Source organism: Seriola lalandi, unplaced genomic scaffold, assembly GCF_002814215.2.
Source record: "Seriola lalandi dorsalis isolate HSWRI2012SDOR001 ecotype SW California unplaced genomic scaffold, Sedor1 jcf7180002054767, whole genome shotgun sequence".
In the NCBI taxonomy this organism is placed as follows: domain Eukaryota; kingdom Metazoa; phylum Chordata; class Actinopteri; order Carangiformes; family Carangidae; genus Seriola; species Seriola lalandi.
The window spans coordinates 3,147,917-3,173,716 of NW_019525320.1; the positions used below are offsets into that span (position 1 = coordinate 3,147,917).

At 42.5% G+C, this 25,800-nt stretch overlaps 1 protein-coding gene across 5 annotated transcripts in view; it reads right to left on the reverse strand.

Moving 5' to 3' along the window:
* The window catches only part of fmnl3 (formin-like 3), a 34,141-nt gene that overhangs the window by 6,266 nt on the left and 2,075 nt on the right, over positions 1-25,800 (reverse strand). For 4 of the 5 annotated variants that reach the window (XM_023425117.2, XM_023425118.2, XM_023425115.2 and 1 more), the window contains exons 2-22: positions 11,740-11,823; positions 11,517-11,597; positions 11,021-11,097; positions 8,645-8,728; positions 8,014-8,160; positions 6,992-7,100; positions 6,710-6,786; positions 6,166-6,259; positions 4,850-4,924; positions 4,655-4,765; positions 4,389-4,538; positions 3,670-3,771; positions 3,100-3,460; positions 2,522-2,614; positions 2,276-2,400; positions 1,702-1,904; positions 1,312-1,615; positions 1,126-1,206; positions 871-1,000; positions 624-784; positions 247-348 (exon numbers count right to left, since the gene is read on the reverse strand). In XM_023425117.2, coding sequence (XP_023280885.1) covers positions 247-348; positions 624-784; positions 871-1,000; positions 1,126-1,206; positions 1,312-1,615; positions 1,702-1,904; positions 2,276-2,400; positions 2,522-2,614; positions 3,100-3,460; positions 3,670-3,771; positions 4,389-4,538; positions 4,655-4,765; positions 4,850-4,924; positions 6,166-6,259; positions 6,710-6,786; positions 6,992-7,100; positions 8,014-8,160; positions 8,645-8,728; positions 11,021-11,097; positions 11,517-11,597; positions 11,740-11,823 — 2,751 coding nt within the window. The remainder of the gene's footprint in view (positions 1-246; positions 349-623; positions 785-870; positions 1,001-1,125; positions 1,207-1,311; positions 1,616-1,701; positions 1,905-2,275; positions 2,401-2,521; positions 2,615-3,099; positions 3,461-3,669; positions 3,772-4,388; positions 4,539-4,654; positions 4,766-4,849; positions 4,925-6,165; positions 6,260-6,709; positions 6,787-6,991; positions 7,101-8,013; positions 8,161-8,644; positions 8,729-11,020; positions 11,098-11,516; positions 11,598-11,739; positions 11,824-25,800) is intronic. The other variant, XM_023425119.2, reaches the window with a different exon arrangement.

The window sequence follows — 25,800 nt, forward strand, 5'->3', positions numbered from 1 at the left end:
GGGGGGGACCAGTCTAAACACCACAGCTGCGGTTCTAGAGTCAGACCCAGCTGGCCTTTCCTGTTATTTGGCCTCGGAGTATACGCCACGTCCTGTGGCACAGAGGCAGCCAAAGCTCTGCCCTGCTCTGCTCTAAGTGAGACAAACCAGGGAAGTTCCAAACTGACCAGAACAGAGAAAGCCGCACCGCATCAGTGAGGCAGCGAGGAGAGACGCACAGATACTGCTGCTGCTTGGTGCCCTCACCTTGTAGGCCTTGATAAAGCGCACAAACACAGGGAAGAACACCGAGGGTGGAGTCGTCTTGGCACTCTCTCCGAAGTAGTTCACCACATTGTTGAAGGCTTCCTAGAATTGGGAAGGAGGACAGTGCCAGACTGGGATCAATGTTTGTAAACACTGTAGACTTCGGAGTCGTGTTTTTTTTGGGTTTTTGTGTGTGTGTGTGTGTGTGTGTGTGTGTGTGTGTGTGTGTGTGTGTGTGTGTGTGTGTGTGTGTGTGTGTGTGTGTGTGTGTGAGAGGTGAAAGAGCTGCATGTGGGACAGACGTTTTGCTTCAGGTTTATTCTCAGTTTTTCCACTGGATAATTTGTGGTTTAGGAGGTGAGGACAGTGTTGGATACCTCTGCTGTCTTCGCATCCTTCTGCAGCTTGTCCAGCTGTGTATCACTGGCCTGGACGAAGCCTTTCAGGACTGAATGGTCATGGAGACTGCACTCTCTCCGGATCAGGTCCATGCCTTTCCCCAGCTCTCGAACGTCCAGCAGCACATTTTCCAGAGATACTTCACACACATTCAGTAGATATTATGTCTTATTTGCAGACTTTTAAGACTTTTTTATAACAATTCAATATCTAATGCAAACTCACCTGCTGCAGCTTTATCCACAAAGTGCAGCTCATTGTAGAAGTTGGCCAGTTCGGGGTATTTCTCTTTCACAATGAGAGCTATGTAGTGGAGCAATGTCATTTTTCTGTCTGTAGACTTAGTGTCCAGCAGCTGTGTGGCAAAAGAAATGAATGACATTTACATTATCAGCAAAAGCGCTGCAGCATTAAACTGTGCGGCATGTTTTTGTGTTGATTGGTATGGCAAAAAAAAGTTTTACTAAACTTATTACTCACCAGATCAAGACTTTGTAATTTGAAGCCATAAACACAGCCTCGCTTGCTGCTATTCATGTAGTTTCCCAAGGCTAAGATGATCTACAAGTAAAGCAGAAGAACTAATGAATATGCAACACAAACGCTGCTGATATTAAAAAAAAAAAAAAAAAAAAAAAAACACCAGCCAAAACGAACACTTCTTACCTCGAGCATTCTCTTCATCTTTGGTGAGGACTTGACGGAGCCAGAAGCAGCGATGATCGCGTTGAGCTGTGGTGTGAGCAAGCTGACATTGTCAGTAAAGTTCCCAACGAAGGTGATGATGTTCATCCTCTGTGTGAGTCTCTCAATCTTGCTGAAAAATAACATGAAACGATCTTCCTCCGCCAGCTGGTCCAGTGGACGCCGCTCACGCTCGTACTGACGTAGCACCTTGACCTCCGACTCCGTGGGCAGGAAACGCATCAGGCACTCCACAAAGTCGACAGGCAAGGCCTTGAGGTCAAACCTGAACACACGCAACTTATATTAGTAACTTGTTCGATCGTGTCTACGGTTCAAAAAAGTATTTTAAGGCTCATGACGAATGCATACTTCTCTATTGCTTTGCAGATCTCTTCTGTGGTCTTGTTTGCCTTTCGCAGTGTGATGGCTAAGTTCTTGGAGCGATTGGCGTCCAGGAGGGTGACTTTGTTTACCGCCTTCTGGGCTACTTTGTTCTTTGTGCAGGCAAGATCCACAACTGGACCCTGGGCTCTGGTCTTGAAGAGCTCCTCAAACCTCTCCAGATCAAGCTCCTGCAGGTGAGTGACAGTTCACTTACTTGTTACTCTTGAACTTGTACAAACATATTTTTAGCTTCTTACGAGCTCTTCTCACTGATTTTGAGTGGGTGCAGTTGGAAAAAAGGCGGTAACACATATTTCCAATCAGGATTCAGCAGCATCTGAATCAAAATGTGATGGCAGTTATTGCTTATGTTGCCGGCACTGTTAATCAAACCTGATCAATCCACACCCACACAGTCCTGGTGAAGCAGTTTACCTGAACTTTTAATAAATAACACATAACACAACTTTAACTTCGATCATTGCTAATTTAGTCACAAATATTTCATGTTATAAAGTTTTCAGGGGCTAAAAAGACGTCAGATCTAACCGTGATTTACCTCTAGTACTCGCTCATCATCGATCTCGTTGAAGACTGTGCCGTTGATCTGATTGGGCTTCAGGGCCGTCCAGTTAAACACAGGCAGGCGGAACTTAGTCTTGATGGGCTTCTTGATTCTGATAGCTGTGAAATATATAAATGCATTAACTTTTGCTCTGCTACCTGCAGTAGAATAGAAAGTAGAGATGCTCAAGCTTAAAAGTTGCATAAGAAGAATATGTTGTGTTGTGTTTTGTGCTCTCACCCGACAGGCCCACACTCAGGATGACTGAGGGTGAGGCATCTGGCAGAGGTGGAGCGAGAGGAGGAGGTGGTGGTGGGACTGGTGCACCCAGGCCTGTAATTAATGTAGAAGACGATGTTAAGACATTTTTTACTGGAACTTTTTTTTTTTTTTTTTGTCATCCTTTATTGTTCTCTTCATATTTTATCTATTTGATTATAATACTGTCCTAAACGTTGTGTAACCTTTGTTTTATGTCCTCTGTGTTCTGTTTTTATCTCGGCTCAAATGCCGTGTAAAAGAGACTTTTAATCTTACCGAAGCCTGCTCCTGGTTAAACAAAGTTTTTTTTATAAAGAACTGAAAACTGCTGTAAGAGACAGAGATAATCTGCCTGCACGCACACAAAGGAAACAAGCCGTGTGTTTCCCTTTCCTGTCTGCAGCAGGAGAACACCGCTGTGACCCATCACCTCGCTTGGCACGGATGAACAAAAACGGGGAACTGAAAATAGTCCTCCGCTGACAGTCTATAGTCAAATTAACTTTCACATATATATGTGTCACCAGACATAATCACTATGAGTCATTATGTGTCACCTGAGGCAGAGGGCAGGGGAGGGGGAGGCGGTGGTGGCGGGGGAGGCGGGGGAGGGGCTTCACTGGCTGGGGGTAAAGTGGTGTCTCGTCCTCCTGGTTCTGTTAACCCTGCCGTCGAACCCAGGGACAGCTTCCCAATGTCTCCCAGAGGGATCCCGAGGCCACCACTACCAACACCACCCACACCCAGCGGCTCGATTGCAATGTCTCCGTCGGGCTTCTTGTGCAGACGGATGGTGCCCTGCTGTTCGAGCTCCAACAGCCGCCTCTCGATGTTGAAGTGCCTCTGGAAGGCGGCATCCTTCTCCTTGATCATCCTCCTCAGGGTGTTGACCTGGGTGTTGGTCGACTCGTACGTCTCCTGAGCAGTCACCAGGGGGGGATAAGGAGCACAACACAATGACTCCACAAGCCAAAGAAACATCCTGTTTCCTGCTGACCTAATTTGCTATCACAGCAATTTAGCCACAAGCATCTGAAAGGGATCTTTGCTCGAACACACAGAGCGGCTGAACCCTTTCTGATTCAAGGCTTGCAAGCAGCAATACATCATAACGACTGCCAGCTTACCCGCACTGCTTGCAGGTCCTTATCTTTCTGAAGGAGCAGCTTCTCCAGATCAGCTACTTTCATCATTGTTTCATTCTCAACCTCCAGCAGCTTCTCCGTCACCTGTGATCGAAAGACAGAGAGAGCAACAGAGAGATGAGAGGAGGTGAATTGAAGAATTGATCCACAGCTCGGGCATCTCTCCCAGTTCCACTCCCTCCTCTCTCTCCCCATACGCATCAAGTGCATCATCAGTAGGAAAGATGTATCCAGCAGCATGACGCAGCAAGAGCATGGCAACGCTTTCAGTTTTCATTTTCAGATTACACATGCTGTATAGGAATTCACAGGGATCATCCTCCTCCATCAATTCATCCTCCCCCATCATTCATGACCCCGGAGAACGGAGTTTGTTATGAAATTCCTCGAGTGATGTAAGGGGCTGCCCACGACCTTTCCATGCGAAGAAGGTCTTTGCAAAGCAGCGTGGGACACAAGGGCAACTGCCCAGAAAGAATGAGCCAACACAAGAACAATATTAAGATTGTTTAACGCACAGTATTTGCCAGTGTTCTCCACCCTGTCATTATCCCCAACCACTTGTGAAATGCAAACACTGAGTAGATTTCTAATTACCACGTAGAAACAGCCAAGTTAAGTACATATCTGGTGAACCACAACAGTCTCATAAGTGGGCCCGGAGAGCAGTGTTGGTGGTCCAGACTGGGCGGTGCACTTACATGGGACAGGTGCTCTTCCAGTTCATCCACCTTCTCCAGCGCTGCATTCTTAGTCTCCGCATCTTCCAGCAGACCACCCACGTCAAACACGTTATCCAGGTAGGCCTGGATCTGCACTGACAGCTTGTCACTCTCCGTATGTTTACATTTCTGACACCAGGAGAGAATGAATCAGAGTGAGTGATATTTGTACGCATGATGTACCGTTCACACAGTCTCCATGCGAGGACGTTCTGTCCATTTTGACCACGATATTGTCTCCTTACCTCCAGGTAGTCATCCAGTCCCAGCTTGGTGAATTCATACTGCAGGTGGACTCTGAAGTTCATGTCCTCAACTGAGTGGACCACGATGTTGATGAACTGCATGCAAGCAACCTGGATCGCAGACAGACAGATTTAGATCCCAGTGTATTGAATTGGATGGATGGATGGACATACGTTCACACCAGAGAGAATTACCATGTAGTCGATGTTTCCCTCCTCACTGCGGAAGTAATCCATCAGTCTCTCAAAGCGATGCTTCTCCTTACACACCTAAAATGGAAAAGATGCAGCGATACAGAGGTTTTTTCCTTTTTAATCCATGGTGATCATTTACAAAAGTAAAAAAAAGGCTGACCATGGAGAGGAACTGGGTGGAATGTCAAAATAAGATATTTTTAACCCTTCATCTTATGTCAAAATATAACTATTGATCTCTATTCTTATTATTAATCTTATGTTGGAAGGGTTGTGGCTCAGTAGGAGACCAAAACTCCAGTATTGGTGAAACATTTAAAAGGTGATTACATTGATTTTGGGTAATTTGACTTAAGAAATGGGCAACAATTGCTTGCAGCTACTGAACTTTATTATTTCATGTAACTACTCATAACTTAATGTAGTATTTTGTCATTTTGAAACACATTCCTGGATCAAACATAATCAATCCCAAGATCTTAGCTGCATGTGAACATAGGATAACTTCCTCTGTTTGCAACAACAAGCTCTTCTTATTATCATAATTCATGGGAAGGAAATCCAGGAAAAGATAAAGACATTGGACAGTTTTTTTTTTGTCAAATTCCTACACAAAAATACACTGGAACAAGAGAAGAAAACAAACAGTGCTTTCTTAATTCTTCTCATTTTTTTTGTACCGCAAAGAAAAAAAAAGAAAAAAAAAGCACAAATATTTCTGATAATTTTAACTAGACACAGAAGTAGTTGTTGGCCTAGTCTTTGCTCACTGGTACTGCTGTGCTTGAATACTATAGACGGTGTTGTTGTGACATTTCAAAGATCTGTCACCTTGTATTAAAGTATAATCTTAGTCTTTGACTAGTGGGTTGATTAGCTCTCATGTCTCTCTGGGGCTTTAGTTTGAGAGGTAATTGTCCTGTTCCGCTGTTTAGATGACTGTGCAGACAGAAACCGAGAGGCTGAGCAAACCTTTGAGGTCCACTAGCTCCCATCAGGGAGTTGATCCTTATCATTGTTCAAGGTTGGCTCACATCTGTTGTCGTAATGAGACTAATAACCTCAGACAGCACCACTGTAGGGCTTTGCTTACAGCCTCAGTACACATGAAAACTCCCAGAGCTCCTCAACTTTCATCCCTCCACATACACTGGCTCTTTATGCCTTTATACACACAGGTGATGTGGGAAATGATGGCAATTTAATAAATGTAAGTTAGATTTTTTTTTTTTTTTAGCATATTCGATCCTGAATTGTAAACAGTGCAACTATAGCTGATCACGGTTCAAATGTCATTTAAAAGTGGCTTTGGGCACCTCTTTGAAGTTGTCAAATGCCGAGAGGATGATCTCATGACCTCCGCGGACGAGACAGACGGCAGCCAGCAGCTCAAGGACTAAAGCTTTCGTCCTGGGAGTACAGGAGACATTCATCAGGACAACATATGTGGATAAATATCAACTGCAAAAACAAACTATCTCAAATGAATAGTGGAAAAGCACATTTTACACCACCAGATTGTATGTCTATGCATGCAATCCTCAACACTAATGCAAATCCATCAACATACAGGGGCTGACATAAATAATCCATGCTCAAGTCTGAAGCAGGGGCAGGTCTTTATAGCTTCTGAAGTGTTTACCCTCGTAGACTTCATTATGAAGTGATCAGCCCCAGCGGTTTACCACTAATCTCCCTTTAGTAAACATTCCTTTAACGGCCTGTATATACGCCTCTGAGCCCCGACTTCAGAGAGAAGCCGAGCCCCACGGAGAATGGGAAGCATATCATATGAACTGGCTGCAGGGTTTCCCCTATTGTTTGACCCAGCCCTATGAAGACGGGGGCCTCAGTTCTTACCGTGAGTTCTTATTGTTCAAGCTGAGGGCAATTTCATTGACTGCGTGTGCATGAGACATGACCATATTGAAGCCATACTGCGTGAGGAAGACAGAGAGAGACAGAGAGAGAGACACACACAGGATGTGGTCAGAGAAACCTGGGTATATGTAAATATACACACAGCACTTGACTGCACAGGAAACACATGATCTTCACGTTCATAAAAATCTATGTGATATGATTATGTGTGAGCCTTTATATATTACTCATCCCTTCAAGTGGAGTGTTGGCGTTGGTTACCTGGTAGTTCATGATTGCTCTCAAGCACATGATGCACACATGCACATCGTCTTTTTGGCTCACAAGGCGGGAGTTTTTGATGGTTTTGCTGTTGGAGACTGAGCCGTAGCTGCAACAGATGGCAGAAGTTAATATCTAGTAGAGATTCAGTGATTAAACCCAGTTCCTAACTTTTAATTTGCTATTAATGGCAGCTTGTTTCATTTATTTCTGAAGTCTATCTGCCGTTCATATGACTCTTGTTTTAAGTGTGTCACACAGAGAGAAACAGAGAGAGAAAATTACAGAGAACGAGGTCTGACAGAAAAAACTTTTGAGGTTACAGATGCATTATGGGAGCCTGGTTTCCTTGTTGCTGTCAACAGACTGAGGTCTATGCACACAGACTGCTATTATGTAACTGTGTTGCACAGTCACCATGTGCCTATAATGTTTCTGCTTCTCCAATTTATAAATGGCTTTTACAGTCTTATGATCCAGCAATTTTGAATTGTATATAGCATTTTCTAAAAGAATGCTACAACTTATGTTAACTACTTCTAAATGTTATAAAGCCTGAAAGATATTCTTATGGGCTATTTCTTTCTGTAAACCATAATAGTGCTTGATTTCATCTAATGTATCTTTGTCTCCTGTCTGTGTGTAGCTCAGTGATGAAGAAGAGAATCGCAACTGTCCAACATGTGCTGCTGCTCACAGCTGGCTCTCATCTGAGGACAGTGCAAACGCACATCTGGACACATGAGGGAGGATGATGAAGAAAGTGAGACACACAGTGCAAAAGGTCACTTCCAGGTTGTACCTCTGATGCAGCTCATCATCTGACTGAGATTTGCAGAGCCGTGAGTTCAGGAGAGAGGTCAGTGGACCGGTAACTTATCAACCATTCAGGCATTTTTATCAAAACAAAACAGCACCAAGACAATTTGCATGCTAATACATGTTTATAGCGTTCAAGCTTAGCAGAGCGAGGCAATAACAGGGACAGGTAATAGCGGGGAAGCTAGCTTAGCAATACGTACCGGAGGACAGACTGGCGGGCAGAGCGCACCAGTGTGTTGCAGAAGGGTTGGGTGCCCGTGTGGTGCAGATCCTCAATAGACCTGCTCCAAGATTTAGCCTTGTCCAAGAAGCCATCCTCCCCATTCTCCAGCCCCTCAAAATCCAACCTGGGCCACATACAGACAGACAGACAAGCCAACACAGAGGCACAGGGGTGTAGATGAGAGGCATGGGGGAGGTTAGGTTAGCAAGGCAGCCTGGTAAAGAGCCAGGGGTTATCACAACAACCGTCATCAAGCTGCACGATAAAGCTCAGCACAGAGATCCTGACCCGTTCAGGCGAGGTATAGCTCAAGTCTACATCACATAGCATCTGTTCAGAAACACATTCAGTTTGCCAAGTATGCAACACGGCAAACGAACAAATCCAAAGAATGCAATGTGCCAAGAGCACATTTTAGATGCACAAGCAGTTTATGACAGGCTCCACAGGACATAATGTGTCAACTCAGCAGCTGGATCCCCTGCCCAACCCAGTTCCTTAGGAAAGGTTTTGGCTACAGTCAGGAGGTGTGTGTGTGTGTGTGTGTGTGTGTGTGTGTGTGTGTGTGTGTGTGTGTGTATAACATGTACGTGTGCAAAGGTACTCACATGACAGCACACTGGGCAAAGGAGAGGTACTCCACCAGGACATCAAGACCTCTGTTTTCATCATTGAGGAACTCCCTGACCCACCTGTGACGCATGAGAACAGAGAGGGGGTTAGCAGGGCACTGAAATCAAGAACACACCCTGATCCTCTACGACTGGGTTTTAAAAAAGGAGAACGAGAAAGAGACACACACACACACACACACACACACACACAGAGGAAATGGAGATTGGTGTGAGGAATAATCTGGTCTAAAACAACTCCAGTCATATAATAGTAACATTTACTTGTCTTATTAGGTGTGCTGCTTCCCGAAATAATGGATAGAAAACAAATATTTACTTAGAATATTGAGACTATTATTGACTGCTATTGGCTATTTTGAAAAAAGGCTATATGATGAGTGCAATGGAAGACACTTAAGTGTACAGGTTTATGTAGACAGGTGGATGTGCATTAATATTTTAGATATGCATGTTCATATAGAGGGTTAGGGTCTATGTCCTGCATGTTTACCTCCATATACTGTATATCTACTCTGTCTTACTCAGTGTAAATGCTTACTGGGCTTCACTGTAGAGCTGCAAAGATTAGATTAGAAATGAATCAATCATTTGATAATTGATCATTTACGTAATCTTTCAAGCAAAAATACCAAAGACTCGAAGGCCCTGGGTTCTCAAATGTGACTTGCTTTATTGATTTAAACATTTATTGGCATCACCTTAAGCTTTAGGATATTGTAACAGCACTTTTAATTGCAATGTGATGTTTTACAGAGCAAACAATTAGTCCATTAATTGAGAAAATTATTATCAGATTAATCGATAATGACAATAATTGTTAGTTCTAGTGCTACTTCACTGTACTCTGTTAAGAATGCATCTCTGAAGGGGGTCTCCCCTCCCATGACTGAGAGAAAATGGCAAGAATGCAATGGAGAGAAAACTAGAGCAAGGCTTCAGATTTCCTCCCCGTTTAAGTTTTCTGGAGAGAGAAACAACTCCAGACAAAGGAATTCCCATTGCGATGAGAGAAAGAATGTAGAGGGCATAAGGCTGGAGGAGCTGGGCTCAGGTTGAACCTCTGACAGCCAACAGTATTTAGTCTGCCTCCCCCCACAGACCCTCTTCACCTCCTCCCTGCTTCTTCAGGGAACTACAGGAGGGAGGGGGACAGTATTGGGGTAAAAGGTTCTTAAAATAGTCTTGAAGTGCTGCTTATGATGACAGGCTGCTGGCCAATGGCAGGAAAGCAATCAAGAGTCTCAAAGTAGCGGAGGGAAGGAGGGAGGTGAAAAGGGAAGAGAGGTGAGCGGAGGAACAGAGGGAAGCGAACAAAGCAGTAAGGTTGGGTGCAGGAGGGAAGAGGAGGAGGGGGTGGACAAGAAGGCGGGCTTGATCATCAGTTTCCTGTCTAACACCCCCCCCCCCGCCTATTTCTCCCCTTTCTCCCTCCTTGCCTCTGACCCCTCACTCCTTCCTCTCTTGCAACCTCTCCCTTAACTTCTCTCCAACCAGTTGCTATTTCAGATTTTCTTGGCAATCTCAGGAATAACACATCAGAATGGGCCCAGGATTCAGACTCACACAATAAACCAGCATCTGTTACACTTAATCCCACCCACAAAAGTCTTCTGAAAATAGCTCTCCTTTTTTTTTTCTTTGCCTGTGAGTCTTTCTGGGAAATGCATTGAATCAGACCCTTTTGATGAAGTCTAATAGAATATGAGTTATTCTTGGAGCTCAGTGGATGCTATGGAAAATCAAAGCCTTTTTACAAGCTCCTTTTTGGTTTTCAGTGGCAAGTCACTGCAGCACATTTTTAGATGAAAGTATCTGTGTGACATCAGGTTATTAAGTCAAAATTCATGTCTGCAACACTGAGGGCAAAGGCTAGAAAGGCTGAACATAGCGTTCACGTGCACAGTGGCGTATAGTGAACTATCGTATTGAATTCTATGACTAAGAATATCTAAGTAATACAAACGGTTGTTTGCTTTAGTAGAGAGAAGTGTGTAAAAGTAAAAGCATCCCTGTGTGTGTTTTTGTGCTTTTCACTGGGTTCAGTGTTGGTCAGCCAGCCTTCCTGTCCCTCTGGCATACACAACAAAGCTTCCTGCTCACTATGGGGGAGTGGACGATGCAGCACAATGGCTACCATCTGGGCATTATGAGGACCGGCTCTATGAAGTGGAGCTGCAGAGCTTGGCAAGTTAAAACAATGGGGGAGATCAGGGCACCAGAGACAGCTCTGGATCCCAAACAGGACTGTTCTTTACAAGAGGAAATAATCATTTGGTTTCATTAAGCTTCGTGCACCAAGAAGTAGATCTGTATAATTTGCCGGAAAAATGGGAGATTAGAATTGATTACCCAATGTGGTTTGTCCTCAGCGATATCTCCAGCTCCCTCAAGACTTTTGTGGATTCCTGCACTCGCCTGCGAAACTTCTGTAAGACACAATGGAAGCAGAGAGTTTTGCTGCAGATTTATCAATGTGCAAGTGTAACTTAAGAAGACAGGTTCTTAAATCAGTTAATTTTACTTACTGTATTTCATTTCACACAAATCAGAAATAAAAAAGAATACAATTATACAAACATAATAATAGTAACGGGTGAAAATGGGACACCCTGACGCTTGTGAGTTTGGGCCCAGTCACTGCAATACCTACATCCTAATACTTAACACCTTAAAATCCTAAAAGGAATAACTAAATGGTCCAATACATCTATTCCATCAGTCCACATATCAATTTAAAAGGCAAGATACACAATCATCAATAAATGATAGATAGATAAAAAAACAGAATTTGATGTTCCCTTTTAAAGTGAACTTAAAGATATAAAGGTCATTTGTGCTGTCCCACCTTGCGTGTGACTCCGGGGTCTAAGTATCCTCGTAGCTTCTGGATGTAGGTGTGAGGCGGATTCTTCACCTGAAACCTTTCCTGAGGACACATAACAGAGTCAGCATTATAATGTGTGTTTGCTGAAGTCATTGTTGCTGGTGCAGAGTGAGTTATAAGGGCAGGTGTGTGTACACTGTCAGTGCCGGTTTGGCAATTATTGAATTGGAGTTAATGAATGCACCTGGTCGCAGATCAGGTCCCATTTCTTCTCATTGTCATACTGTCTGAGGAGCCGCGCTTTGTCTGGAGGCAGGTTCATAGAATTCTGAAAATATAAAACATTATCATTAGTTTCAGTTATAACCACATATTTCCTTTTTTCTGTTTATTTGATTATTTATAGAAGCTGTTGATTTAGAGTAGTGTGTGTCACTGGGATTTCATAGACTTCTGGCGCCAAGGGGAAACCACGGGAACAAAATTTTAGGGACTTGCACCATGACCTCACTTCCTGTGTTGACTTTCAGCATCCTGCAGGCTGACACAGGAGATGAACTGCATCTCCTCTGCACTATACAGCTTCACTATCATTCAAGCAATACTTTGCTTTTAACCACAACAAGCCACTATCAGAGTACGGGCCTATTACCAGGCCTGTCGTCTAATCCTGCAATAAAAACACTTGAACGCAGCATGAGGTGTCCTGAGGCAGCCAGTTTACTGTGGCTCAAATTAAATCCTAAATGCTCTAATTTGTTTTTGGAGACCAATCCACTGAAGCGTTTTATGTCCTTGTGACCACTGTAAAAAAAAAAAAAAAAAAGTATATGACACAAGGTTTTGACTAATTACTTCCTTGACCAAGCCAAGAGCTTATAAACAGGGGCTAACATGGAAATCTTAAAAATTAGGAAGGGCAACAATATGAGGGAGCTCGCCAGCCCCTGAAACTGATCCCCTAAGCGTTTCTCTTTGAAGAGACATGAGGGATTGTTTGCACTGGGAACCCTCATTTACACCCGTATCAACAGTACCCCATAAGCCCGGCCACAAACGGCCTGTCAGCTTGACTTTTGACCTGTAGCTATAACTCTGCCTGCCGTCTAAAACGCAACACCCTGCCCTGTTAACCCGTCCCAGGCCAGACATGATGTTCACACTGGTATTTTGCCACTGGTGGTGTGTTTGATAGATGGAAAATAACACATACTTGTTCCTATGACAACCAGTGACTGGTAGTGGTGGAATATCGCATGCAACTATTTTTAAATTAGTTTTCCACATCGGGACCACATTGCTCACTCCGTCAGCACGGTCATGAATCATGCGAGTAAGTTCACGTTAAATGGCAATATTTTTGTGATGACAAATTACAAAATGCACCCAGGAACAAATAAAGCAACCTTAAACTGGAAAAAGCCCTTTAAAAACCTGCCTGACAAATCTTTAACAGGCTATAACTGCAGCGGAAAGCACTGCCAAGATGTGACTGTACATACGGTTTCTAAAGCATACTGATTTAACCTGCTTTAGAAATCCCATGCAGGAGAGAGGAGAGACGCAACATGCATACCAGATGTCCAGAATTACAGGAGGAATGTGTCTTGTTTATAGTAGTAGTTTATAGTAGTAAATTTTTCTCTCTTGTCTGACCCCCAAGCTGCTCTCTCCTCCTCCGTTTGCCCCGGTAGAGATTTTACCTACAACACAGTCTCTAGAAAGGTCGTACTATAGGCGAAGATGAATTATTAATTAATAAATGATCTGTCTGTGAGTATCTTAGCAAGGGCTGGACACTACACACAATTCTTATTAGAAATAAAGACAGTTAGTGACCCTCATAACAAAAAAGAGAATTGATTACAGTATATCAATTTCCTTATTAATTAAATTAATGCATTCCATGAATAATAATCATTTGGGTTCACTGTAGGGCTGAAACAATTAGTCAAATTGATTATTGATTAGTCGACTGCCACAAAACCAAACAGCAACCATTTTGATAGTCGAATAATTGGTTCAGTCATTTTTTTCCAAGTCAAAATTTCAAAAACCTTTGATGCTTCTCAAATGTGCAGATGCAGAGATTTTGTTTGTTGTACATTATTGCAAACTGAATATCTTGACATTAGATTAGATTAGATTAATTAATATAATTTAGTTAGTTACCAGCCTAAATTTACTGTATGTTTACTGTCTTGAGTTTCAGTGCATTGATGCTGGGTCATATTCATAATGAAGTAATGAATTATTTCAGGAGCATCAATTGAAAGAGCATCAATTGTACTAAGTGGATACTTTGAATACACTCCAGATGACGGTCCATAGGCCTGGGTTTGAAACAAAACAACCGAATGGTGAATGAAAAAAATAAGCCCAGATATCTGCTCCAGCATCTGTCAGGGCCCAAAGTTGAGTTCCCTTTGTTTTCTCGGTCAGTCATGCATACGAAAGTAGAACTGTGGAGCAAACAGGCAAAGAGCAAGGTCTCCTTCTGTAGTAATTTGATTCTGAATTACTGGAAAACATGCAGACCAGACACGCACACACACACACACACACACACACACACACACACACACACACATATACACACATACATACTGATGTTCATCCATTTTGTAAAGATAAAAGAGAAAAAGTAGTAGTTAAGGGATTTCAGAACGATTTCAGTTATAGAAAGTTCATTAGAAGTGAAGAACTGTATAGACTATCAACATTCATCATTCATTATAAGGCGTGAACACACACCGAGGACTTTGATGTTTAATAATGTTCTGCTCTCTGTCAGTTAGAGCCTCAGGTACTGTAAACAAATACGGGTGGGACTGCGTGCAGATGTGTGCGGAGCTACAACTCTTTAAAAAAACAGGTATAAAAGATATTGCTCACATGAACACGGGGGTATAGAGACCAGGTTTCTCCTGCGACAAGGCAAAAAGCAGAGGGGATGTTTCCTTTCTGACTAGATTTGGGTAATTTGAGCCAAGTAACCCAATTTAGCTAATTTCATTTCACTTTCTCCCACAGTGATACAATCTTGCACTTCCTGTGTTTATAAGACGCTAAAAGAAGTCGTTTTATGGAGGGGAAGGAGCTGTGGCTCTTTATAGTTTCGGATTGACCGGACCATTTTAGGGATAAAATACTACAGAAATGCTAAAAATGTTTGGTGCCTGTTATGTTTCCATGTTCCCCACGTACTCTCTCCTGCTGCAAGGTCTTTCTTGTTTGACCTGAGACTAGAGCGACAAAGGACTGAATGTGGAGCTTTGTTTTGATTTGGTGCTGTGCCATTCCCATCCTTTGACATTTGAGCTATTTTTTTTTTTTCCCTCATAGAAAATTGCTAACAATGGCTGGTGGGCAGGGTCAGTGTTTGCCCCCTGGTGCTGCTGTGTGGACTCAGAATCTGAGTAAAACACAACACCAGTACCCTGCACAACCAGATGGACTGGTTCCATTATCACCACTATCTCTCTGATCATTAGGCCTCCATTGTGATCCAGGACAAGAGAGTAAGCTACTGAGGAGACAGAGTGAAAACCCCAGTCTACTACTCTAATATTGTTTGACTTTTCAAAAGATCAATATAAATAGATAGATAGATAGATAGATAGATAGATAGATAGATAGATAGATAGATAGATAGATAGATAGATTGGAGAGGATTGGAGAATAGTTGATTGATAGAAAATGAATCAACACTAAGTCTGATTCAATGATTAATCATTTTAAAATGATTAACTGGTTTCAGTCTCTTAAACGTGGGAATTTTTAGCTTTTATTTGTTTTATGTTACTATAAATTTCATACATTTGGGTTTTGGACAAAACAAGCAATGATGTAACCTTGAGTGCTGAGAAAAGGATTACTCAAAAATATGAATGTCAGATTAACTGATGGTGAGAATAGTCACTAGTTGTGGTCCTAGGATGAGCAGCAGGTAAATAACCTGAAAAAAAGAAGGTATTATGCTCAAAGTATAGAAATGCAAAGTGGGACAAGTGTTAAGATGGAAAAGGATGTTGTAGAGCAGCACAGACCAAACCAGGGTATAAACTCTAAAACAGAGAGACATTTGAGCCATTGACAAAGGAAGAGTGAGGTTTTAAAGACTCAACAGTTAAAGTAGTTGACGGGGTCAGGTTGCTGGTTAAGGAGGCATGCAGAGTCCAGAAGAGACATCAGGGACTTAGCGGAGCGCTGAAGTCACGCACAGACCCCCACTACCCGAGGGGGGGGGGGGGTGCTGGAGAGCTCATGGTCACTTCAGACTTCAGAGTCAACAGGGCAACTCCATCTGCCCTCCGCGGGACAGCTTCCTAATCTGAGCTGATTTACAATTAGCCTTGAGTTAAGTTTATGACCTGCAGCTCCAGCCGGACGCTCCCAGAGAGACAAATGGAAAAGAGTGACAGGATGTTTCCTCGCTGATCTTTGTCACAGCTTCACACTTTCAGTCAGGATGAGATATAACACCATCGTACTCCAAACTAAATTACTCTGCCTGTTTGTTTTCGTAGAGGATCCTGCATTGACACATTTACTCCCTGAGTTGCTAACAGGCATGCAGCAGGTTTTTATTCTGCCAGACCTCTAAGGTAAAGATGTGACTGCATTGTTTGATTTGAGACTGTTACATTTTTTAAGAAATGGATGAAACCCTGAAATATGTACAGATGATCAAAAACTGGGGAAGCTGGATGAACAGACAACCTGAAAACATAATGCCTCTGGCCCTGGCTGTGTCTCGCGTGGAGGTATAAAAAGCTAATGTGCTTTGTCTTATCCCATGTAGATCTAATTTTCAGACTGAAATACCCTAAAAGTGGCCGACTAGGCAAACGCATTGAGTGTGACTCTCTCTTTTGTGCTGTATCAGTGGGTTGGAAGCCCAGAGTCTGTGTTTTTTATCTACTCTGAAAGGTTTACACAGGCCAGACTTAGTTGTCATCAGCTCAGAGGGGAAGGAGTGGGTGGCTGAAGAGCTAACCATGCCGGACAGAGCCTGTGGCAGTTCAGACACAGAGGCCCAGACGGCCCCCTTTACCCCCAACCCGTCTGAGAGTCTGCTCATCAGGGTGGGGTCCTGGAGGAAAGAACCTCTAATGGAAGCTGTCCCGCCAACATAATCAAGGGTCACAGACACCAACGCAGCACAACACGACAGTACACTGAACTTAGAACACATTCAAAATTTTCAAATTAGACTGGATAAAGATAAACAAAAAGCAATAATCTACATTAAAAGTCAAACATTTGAATATTTAAGGAGGAGTTCAACATTTTGGGAAACATGTTGATTTGCTGTCGTGCTTAGACTTACTGTAGGTGCTTTTAACGTCATATTTAATGTACTGACATGTAAGCACTGTCGATGTTCTCATCAAACTCAACAAGGTGAATCAGTAAATGTCCCATAACGTCGAACTATTCCTTTAAAACTATACCAACAAAAACTTTAATTATGGTATCGCTAATTCATCAGTGGACTTGTTGAGATAATGTACTGTATGTTGTGATTTGGTGCTACACACATAAAACTGAAGTTAATGGAATTTGAATTATTTTTAAAATCAATTCTGTGACCTTTTAGTTGCCAGTTTATATATAATAATATATCTTAATCTTTTTTGTGCCTTTTTGTTCAGACTTCAGCAGATAAAGCCTGAACAAAAACCATTCGAGGTTACTGAAAATAAAAAGAGTGGATCAGCTTTTCCAGATCCTGTGTGGAAATGAATCCTGTGACTCTTGCTACACCTGTCAGAGGATAAAAGGTTGATGTTTCCACCACGTATCTAATATGGTTGAGAAAATTTAGATCTGAGTCCACGATAACAAAAAGATAAATTAAAAATCTCAGAGAAAATGTATTGTCCTGTATTTGTGAAGTAAACGCAACATATTCTGTTTCAGCCATAAATGAAAAAGCAACACATTTCAGAAAATTTCAGTGATCCGGTAACATAAGAAAATACTGCACCAGCCAATGAAGGGAAAGATAAGACCTGTAACTCTTCAACAGAGCGCACCGTCTGAAGAAGAAAAAGCCAGGCCACTGATCCCTGTCAGGAAGTGGAGCCAACAAGGAGGCAAAGAAAACACAATGATTATGGGACCTGGCATGACTATGTTTTCTTTAAGCATATTAACTGAGTATATTTCAGAGGGGAAAGTGATGCACCAGTCCTTTCTCTGCCAGAGGCGGCTCCATATAGTTAAAAAAAAAAAAAGAAAAAAGAGAAGAGCACTACATAACTGCCTGCATCCTCACAAACGCTAAGAAAGACAGGAAGGGTAAATATAGAACTGACTTCTGACGTCTGTCCGTCAGACTGTACATGTCACGACGACTGACTGTAGGTTATGAGTATATGAGGTGGGGCTCGTCAAACCAGATGACCTGATGGGATTACGTCATTTATGGTAAACGTAAGTGTGAATCAGCCGATGACAGCATCTAATAAACATCACACTAGCTTTTTGTTAATGAATGAGGCTGTCAGGGCTTTTGTTTGGATTCCTCCTTTTCCTTGGTACTGAAACACAATGAGAGGAGACAGGATGAGAGACTCAGCTGTTGTCGTCACCGGGCTGCAGGGACTTCCTCAACTCTTCCGGAAATCAAAAACTTGCCTTGAGTAATGTTAGGTTTGGTCCGGGGCTGTTATGTGTAATACAAGCATGTGTGTGTGTGTGTGTGTGTGTGTGTGTGTGTGTGTGCTCCACACGTATCCACTCCTACAATGTGTTTAAGTGTGTATGAATGAATGAATGAATACAAGCTTTTCCAGCTCCAAGTTAAACTGAATTAAAAGCGACAGAGCAAAGTGTGAGAAAACACTGCCCCCCTTTCTCTGAGCAGACATCCGATCACCCTACAGCTCTTTTGTGAGGTAACCCGAACCAGGCAATCACAACAAAGCATGAGTCCTGCACAAAGATGCTGGAAGACCGGGAGGTGGATGCTACCAGCCCTCCCAAAGACAGAGACCGAAGGTGGGAAGGACGGACAGCAGTGAGGAGAAGACGTTTTTCTGGGAAGGGAAGGGAAGAGTCACGTTAAGTTTTCAGTAGCCCTCCCTGTCCGCTCCTCCTGATGCTGGACCTTGTTTACAAAGCAAACATAAACAGGCTCAGTAAAGAGCTTGTTTATTAAGATGTTAACATAACAGGTAGGAACTTCCACCTCATTTACTTGCAAACAGAGTGTCAATGGACAAACCACATTCTTCACAGGAGAAACCTGAAGCTTGTAGTCTGTGAAAACAAGTCAGACAAGTGACCGCAAAACAATTGTGTAAATTGTTTGCTGTTTTTCTAAACATGAAAAAATAAAGGTGAAAATCTCTATATGTTCTATACAAACTAAACTCTTCCTAAACTGATATCAGTTGGTATAGTTTTAGATCAGGGTTAGAAATAGAGATCATTTTATTATTGATAAATCTGTCAATAACGTATCAGAATTAAAATATATAGTGACAAATGGAAATCACAATTTTAGAGTCCAAGTTGAAGTTGGTTTTTACTAACCGACTAACTAACTAACTTATAGTGATATATAACAGAAAAGCAGGGGATGTGTGGCATTTTTGCTTAAACGATTAATCAGTTGTCAGAATTACTTTTTGTTGATTCATCTTTGAATTGTTGATCATTTTTGGTCACTATTTTTGAATTGTTCAGCTTTAGATTTGGATTAGATTAGATAAGAGCAGACAAAACTCAAAGTCGTTTAATGGCTGAGACTTTCCCTGAGTGGCGTTGCAGCTGAAATCATGGGGTGCTAAATCCCCATTAAATCAGGAGTTAAGGGAAACACAGTTTACAGCTGTGGTGTGAGGTTTTCAGCCTCCTGCCCTCATGCTGGTCCGCTACCTTCCCTCCTCCAGCCTCCCTGAACTCACATCTTCTAGTCTGTGACCTCTGAGTCACTCTGTTGAGAGAAATAACTTTCCCTCCAGTCCCTTCTTTACAACTCACAACCAAACGGACATTCCACAGCCAGTCAAAGCAACAGGAAGTTGGTGAAATACCATTTTCGGTTGACAAATCAAGAACCACCTCCCGCTACCCACTGGCTAATATTTTTATTTGCCCGGTGACATAGCAATAATTGACAGCGGTGATTGCTGGGTTCAAGCTAGAGACCATTATCATCACAGACGTCTTTGAAGCCTAACAGCCACAGCCTGAGATAAAGATGAAAATGTCCTGAGCTCAAGGTCCCTCTGAAGCCAGATGATCCTAAAGCTTCAAAAGTCAGCCAGCTCGAAATGCACACTTGTTTACATGAGCTTATCTAGGAAGTTTCTCTGTTTCAAAACAACAATGACGTAAAACTATCCCAGCAATCCCACCTGACAACTTTACTGTCCAATTTATTTGTTTTTTGAACATACTGTATCAAGGAAATGACGCCACAAACAAAGATACAAGTGAGGTTAGGACTGAGTTATAAATAAATACGACAATTGGTCATGAATCAGAGGTATTCGTTCATTCCTGTGTGGTGAACATCCTGTTTGTTCTCCTCTGTGCGTCCGTGCAGGGGCCAGGGAAGCCCCAGACAGCAGACGATATATACAGGGAATCTCAGGAATGCAGGTACATGAATGCCTCAATAATTCATGCCGGTCAGGCCTTTTGACACACTGCCCAGTTAAAAAGATGAAGGTCGGCCAAAGAGAAAGGGCAACAAATCTGAGCCTTAGCTGCACAGAAATAAAAAATTATGAATCAAATGAACTTTCCAAGGATTCATCTCCTTGGAGGAAGTTTGTGATAGAGGGAGAAATTGTGATGATAAAAAGGAACAAAAACCAAAGCCAAAAACAAAAGTAAATACATGCCAAATTCACACAAATCAGATTACCAGTCACATGTCTTTAAAAAATTCCCCTTTTTTTTTCAATATGACTTCATTCAGTTGAAGTGTCACTGTGAAAAGGCATTAAAGGAAATGAGAGGTGGCAAGACGAAGAAAGACTACCGTCTGTCATTTAAGGAAGGCCAGGGAAATAATTACATTACGTCACCAGTATATGGTGTATAAGTAGCATCAAGCCATAATACACTGGCTCTCAAAATGAGCTTACAGCAGTTCCTCTGAGCCTCCACGTAAAAACAGTGCAGAGGCACAAAAGGCACCAGGGGATGAGGCCCCCTCTCTAAAACAACACTGACTGACAGAGTCCCCATTGTATCGAGGAGGAAACCACTTCTCCAACCTACAGCCTTGGTGCAGCTGCATTAGAGCAGCATGCAAACCCCCACTGACACGCACAGATGCACACACACACACGTGCACATACCCCAGAAACACTCACATATGCATATAAATGGCAAACACATGCAGTTTCTGTGCAAAGATGAACACATCCAGATACACAAACGTTTTAGTGATGTGAGCAAACTAGTTATGTCTTACTAGTTGCTGTTTCTGAGGCTGGAGAGTCAAAAAAAAAAAAGAATAAATCTATTCCTATACAAGTATCTGGAAAAGTAAACAAGACAAATACACCTTATTCTTAAGCTTTATAGGGCTGTCTGGCTTAAAGGAATAGTTCAGCATTTTGGGTAATACACTTGTTTGCTTGGTGCTGAGAGTTATATGAGAAAATCAGCACCATTCTCATGTTTAATGGCTAAATATGAAGCTATAGCCAGCAATGGGTTAGCTTAGCTTAGCACAAAGTCTGGAAACAGAGGGAAACAGGTAGCCTGGCCTTGTCTAAACATAACTTGCTATTTTCACACACTGGTTTCTGTATGAATCAAACAAGTGAGAAATAATGTGTTGATTGGTGATCTTAAGAGTTGCAGGTGGGTGGATTTTCTTTTTTTTTTTTTTACATTTTACAGAGCCAGGCAAGCTAAGCTACATCTGCTGCTGGCTGCAGCTTCACATTTCCAGGACAGACACAACAGTGACATTGATCTTCTCATCTAACTCGAGGTAAGAAAGCAAATAAGAGTATTTTCCAAAATGTTGTATGTACTATTCCTTTTAATAAAATCAACCACCCTGCTGGATCTCATGAAGAAATCTCAGACACAATCTATGTTGAATCTGGACATGTTTTATCTGTTCAGTCATGGTCTTTAACTTGACCTTTGCTTTCCAAAATAACTGCAAGGAGAGAAGTAGAGAAGCAGTAAAACTCGCCATAAAGCCCGGCCCAGATTGGGGAATTGTTGCCCGAGGGTGGAGAGAGCCAGGTGGACAGCCTTGTGCTGAACCCCCCAGCCTGCACTGCTGCTCTAAAACCAAGTTAACTGTGTGCACTCAACTCCCATAATCCCCCTCTTCCTGGGACACGGTGGTGGGTGGCTGAGCCAGATGTACACAACTCCTCCAACTCCAAGTGACGCAACAAACACATTTTCTCTTTTTAGAAAAGAGGAATGATGTGTGTGAGAAAGGGAGTGGTAGATGTATTAGACACATAAATAAACTGAAACCACCATTTAACAAATAAAAATGATTTACGTCTAATAAACACATTGCACAGCTTGACTCCATTAGTTCCACTTGAGTGGCATCTATCAGACACGGCAGCTTTCTTTAGACTTCAGCCATCAACAAACAGTGATGTCAGACAGGGCAGTGGAGTCACATTGTCAACAACGCAAACTTCTCCATCTGTAGTTTTCCCAGCATTGAAGTGCTACTTTTCCTCTCGAACAATGAAACCTCAAAAGAAAAGCTGCGATGGCAGGCCACATCTACGCATGATGCAACTTGATGTCAGAGGATAAAAGATGTGGGCGAGTTGAGCAGAGTCAGACAAATCAGTTAGGATGGTTTCCAGTGCAATCAAGTGGTGAAAATAATCCCATGCTGCTCCCGTAACAGCTCTTAAATATGTGCGCGCTGTTTAAAAATGCTGGTAAAGTCATTACAACCAAGAACAGTGGCAGGCCGCCAGTTGAAAGAGAATTTTCCCTCTCTGAGTTCTCCTGCGGCCTCAGCCTAGACTAGACCGCAGGAATCCAGCAGTGGATTGGTGCACGGGTACTTTGAAAGAGGATCCCAGGCCAGACGTACACCTTTGAAAATGCCACTCACTCATTCCACATCATTTCCATAAAGACAGAGTCATATGGAGAAGGTTATCTCATGGGCCAGACCCTCAGAGAGAGAGAGAGTAAATTCAGGGAATGGGAAGGTAGGAGAAACTCTGACTGGATGACTGAATGAGAGGTTCCACTTCCAGGAATATGTAAAAGTTACCAAGGACAAAGAGCCAAAAACTATCAGGAGAATGCAACCAGTGACCAAGATATATTTTTATAGATATGACTTGTATGGATTCTACGTCGCGCATCTACATTCATCTACCTGTGAGGTCTACGTAGATCTATATCTCTAGCTGCATATCTAATTGTATGTTACGCACCAGTAGTTGCCTGCAGGAACACAGTTCTTACTGTAAAGCAAACCAACCACAACGACCACTGGCTACAATACAATTTCCTGTGTAAAATGAAGAAAGGAAAATGCCAGGCAGCTGTTTCCAACCACAAAAGATAGAGCTGAGGCTGTTTCTGACAATGCTAGACAAAAAAAAAAAAAAAGATGGGAGAAGTGATATGATGCTTTTAGCACATGCTGCCGGTTAAACCTGACCCAAGCATTTTATTAGCAGACCGCATGAAGTAGTCAAAGCTAACCCAGGGGTCTCGCTCCTCTTCCACTGGCTTCAGCCATCTACAGTAGAGCGGTCCTGTTAAATTCATTAGCCCAGGGATATTACTACACTGGCGAAGGCTGCTGCACCCATGACATCATTATGGGCAGCTGTCATTCCAGAGGGACGTCTGCGAGCTGTGTCTGAGAAAGAGAGAGCGAGAGCGGTCCGGCCGCACAGATGCAGACACATCCATTTACACCAGCATGCCATCATGAAGCAGGAAACACAGTGCTCCAGAGGAGGGGAAATGACCCATTTCAAAATATCTATTTATGGAGAGTGTTTCATTTGTTTAGGCTACTAATGTCTCTGCTTACAAATACTGAAAAAAAAAAGGATCTGCTCAGTTTAGCAGAGAGAAAAAGCAATGTGAACTCATTGACTATTTTTGGCATATATGATAGTTTGGAAGGAGCACCCAGAAGTTTAGCCACTGCCAGACACCAAAGCCGTGGCCTCGTCTTCCTGAAGAGCTCCAACCACACAAACAGAAGCTTTTGATGTACCTTTATCTCACAACAAGGGGCAAGCGGGGCAGAGAGAGGACCATTGTCTGATAAGGACACTAAAATATACAAGCATGTTGTTCTTTCCCACAAAGTAAAGGAAATCTGGAGCTACTGTGGGGTAGGCCGGGGTGGAGTTAGAGAGCTTCAAAACTTTTTCTTTTTTTTTTCCTAGTCAGAAACACAACTGAAATGTTGAGTCTACTGCCTCTTGCACAGAAATCATCTGCTCTGCACGGCTGGACATAATAACAGGGACTGACGTTGTGTGTTTAAGGGCAAACAACTGCAGACTGCTTCAGTCTCTGGGCAGGGTGAATGTTGATATGAAATGATTTCCAGTCTTTCTTAAAGGGAAACGTGACGGCTACAAATCTTTTTAGAACGGTTAACCCATCAGTCGTGGAAAAACCTTACAGTCATCTAAACTTTCTCTTTACAAGGACCCACTTACTCAAGCAGTGAAGGAAAGAGACACAACTTGAGCTGTCATAATAGCGCTTACTGTACAGTGTAGTACAGTGTATAATTGTCGTAATGGCTGAGAGTAAGCACAGCAGTCAACAAGCAGGCCTTGAATGGCCTCTTGCTGTGCGAGTCTCTTCATATGAGAGCTTTACTCTGTAGCTGCTGATAGCTCTGGCAAGCAAATAATGGCTTTATTCCAGAAACACAGAGGGCCCACAATGTACTCAAGAATGAGACTATCTGAGAACTGCTGTGAGGACCTTGGCTCTCTACTGCTTTATACTGTAATTAAGGTCTTAAACAGCTGAAAATCAAGGCCGGGTGTGGTTGGATGTTGAAATGTGGAGCAAGGAGCACAAAATAAGTACCTGTAAGAAACCTTCATGCTACTGTTTGACAAAAAATAGAATAAATAAACAGACAAGTTGCCTATTCTCTACGTGAAAACTTATTTAATACAGAGTCAGAGTCTGGATTGGAGCGCTCTCTGTTTTCTGTTTGCATGTGTGTGGAGCAGAGCAGGGCTGGAAACACTAGTCAAATACGCAACTCAAACAAAAGTCTTGTGAATAATATCACATGAGGGATATTCTACCATTTACATTCAGTCACTGTGCAGAGGGAACTTTGGCATCCTGTTGTAACCGTTTCATTGAAAATACATCCACTTGATATTATTGTTTCACTGCAGGCCAGTGGATTCCTGTGGCTTGTGACCCCCAATGAACCCAAAGAAGAACTTGTGACTTCTTACCACAGGTGACGGTCTGGGTTCAGACGAGGGCAGTTTAACCAAAAAGTGATTTTCAGATTTCTCTCTTTTAAAGGAAGAGTTCGACTATATCTAACTTGGGACATACACTCGGCTGATTTCCTGCCAGGGGTTGATGAGAAGCTGAATACCACTCTCATATGTGTCTGTTAACAAAGTGTAAAAGCCTCAGCTGCTGACAGTGACCCTGTGAAACCACAACTTGCTGTTTCTGCGCTCTTCTGCGCGGATTAAACAAACAAGATATAACACATTAGCTAGTGAGCTTTAGATCGACTGGTAGGCGGAGTATTTGGACATAGCCAAGCTAGCTGTTTCACCCTGTTTCTACTCTTTGTGCTAAGCTAACTGGCTGCTTGGTTGTTTATCCTACAAACACCAGAGTGGTATTGATCATCAGCAAGAAAGCTAATAAGAGCATTCCAATTCCAACAAGTCAAAAAGTCAATCTTTCAGAAGTCAAAAACACACTTGTTGATACTTGTATGAACCTAATTTATTTCTAAGACCTTCAACAGGTAAATTTCAGAGCATTTCATATTCATTACATCTCATGAATGTCCAAAGACCAAGACATTGTGTGGGGACAATGTGGAGGATTATTTGGGTTCTTCCACAACAAGAGTTTTTGATTCCTCACACCTGTCCAGTATGACATACTGGCAAAGAAGAACTTTAATGTCATTCTTACCAACAGGGAAATAGATACATTTGAAGAAAAGTTCTTTGTTTTGTTTTTTTCCCCTGTCCCCTTTAACCATCTTAGGGGATTAACAATTATTTTTCATTATTAGATCTGACAAATATGGGGCCGGCTGTGGCTCAGGAGGTAACTAATTAGAAGGTCAGTG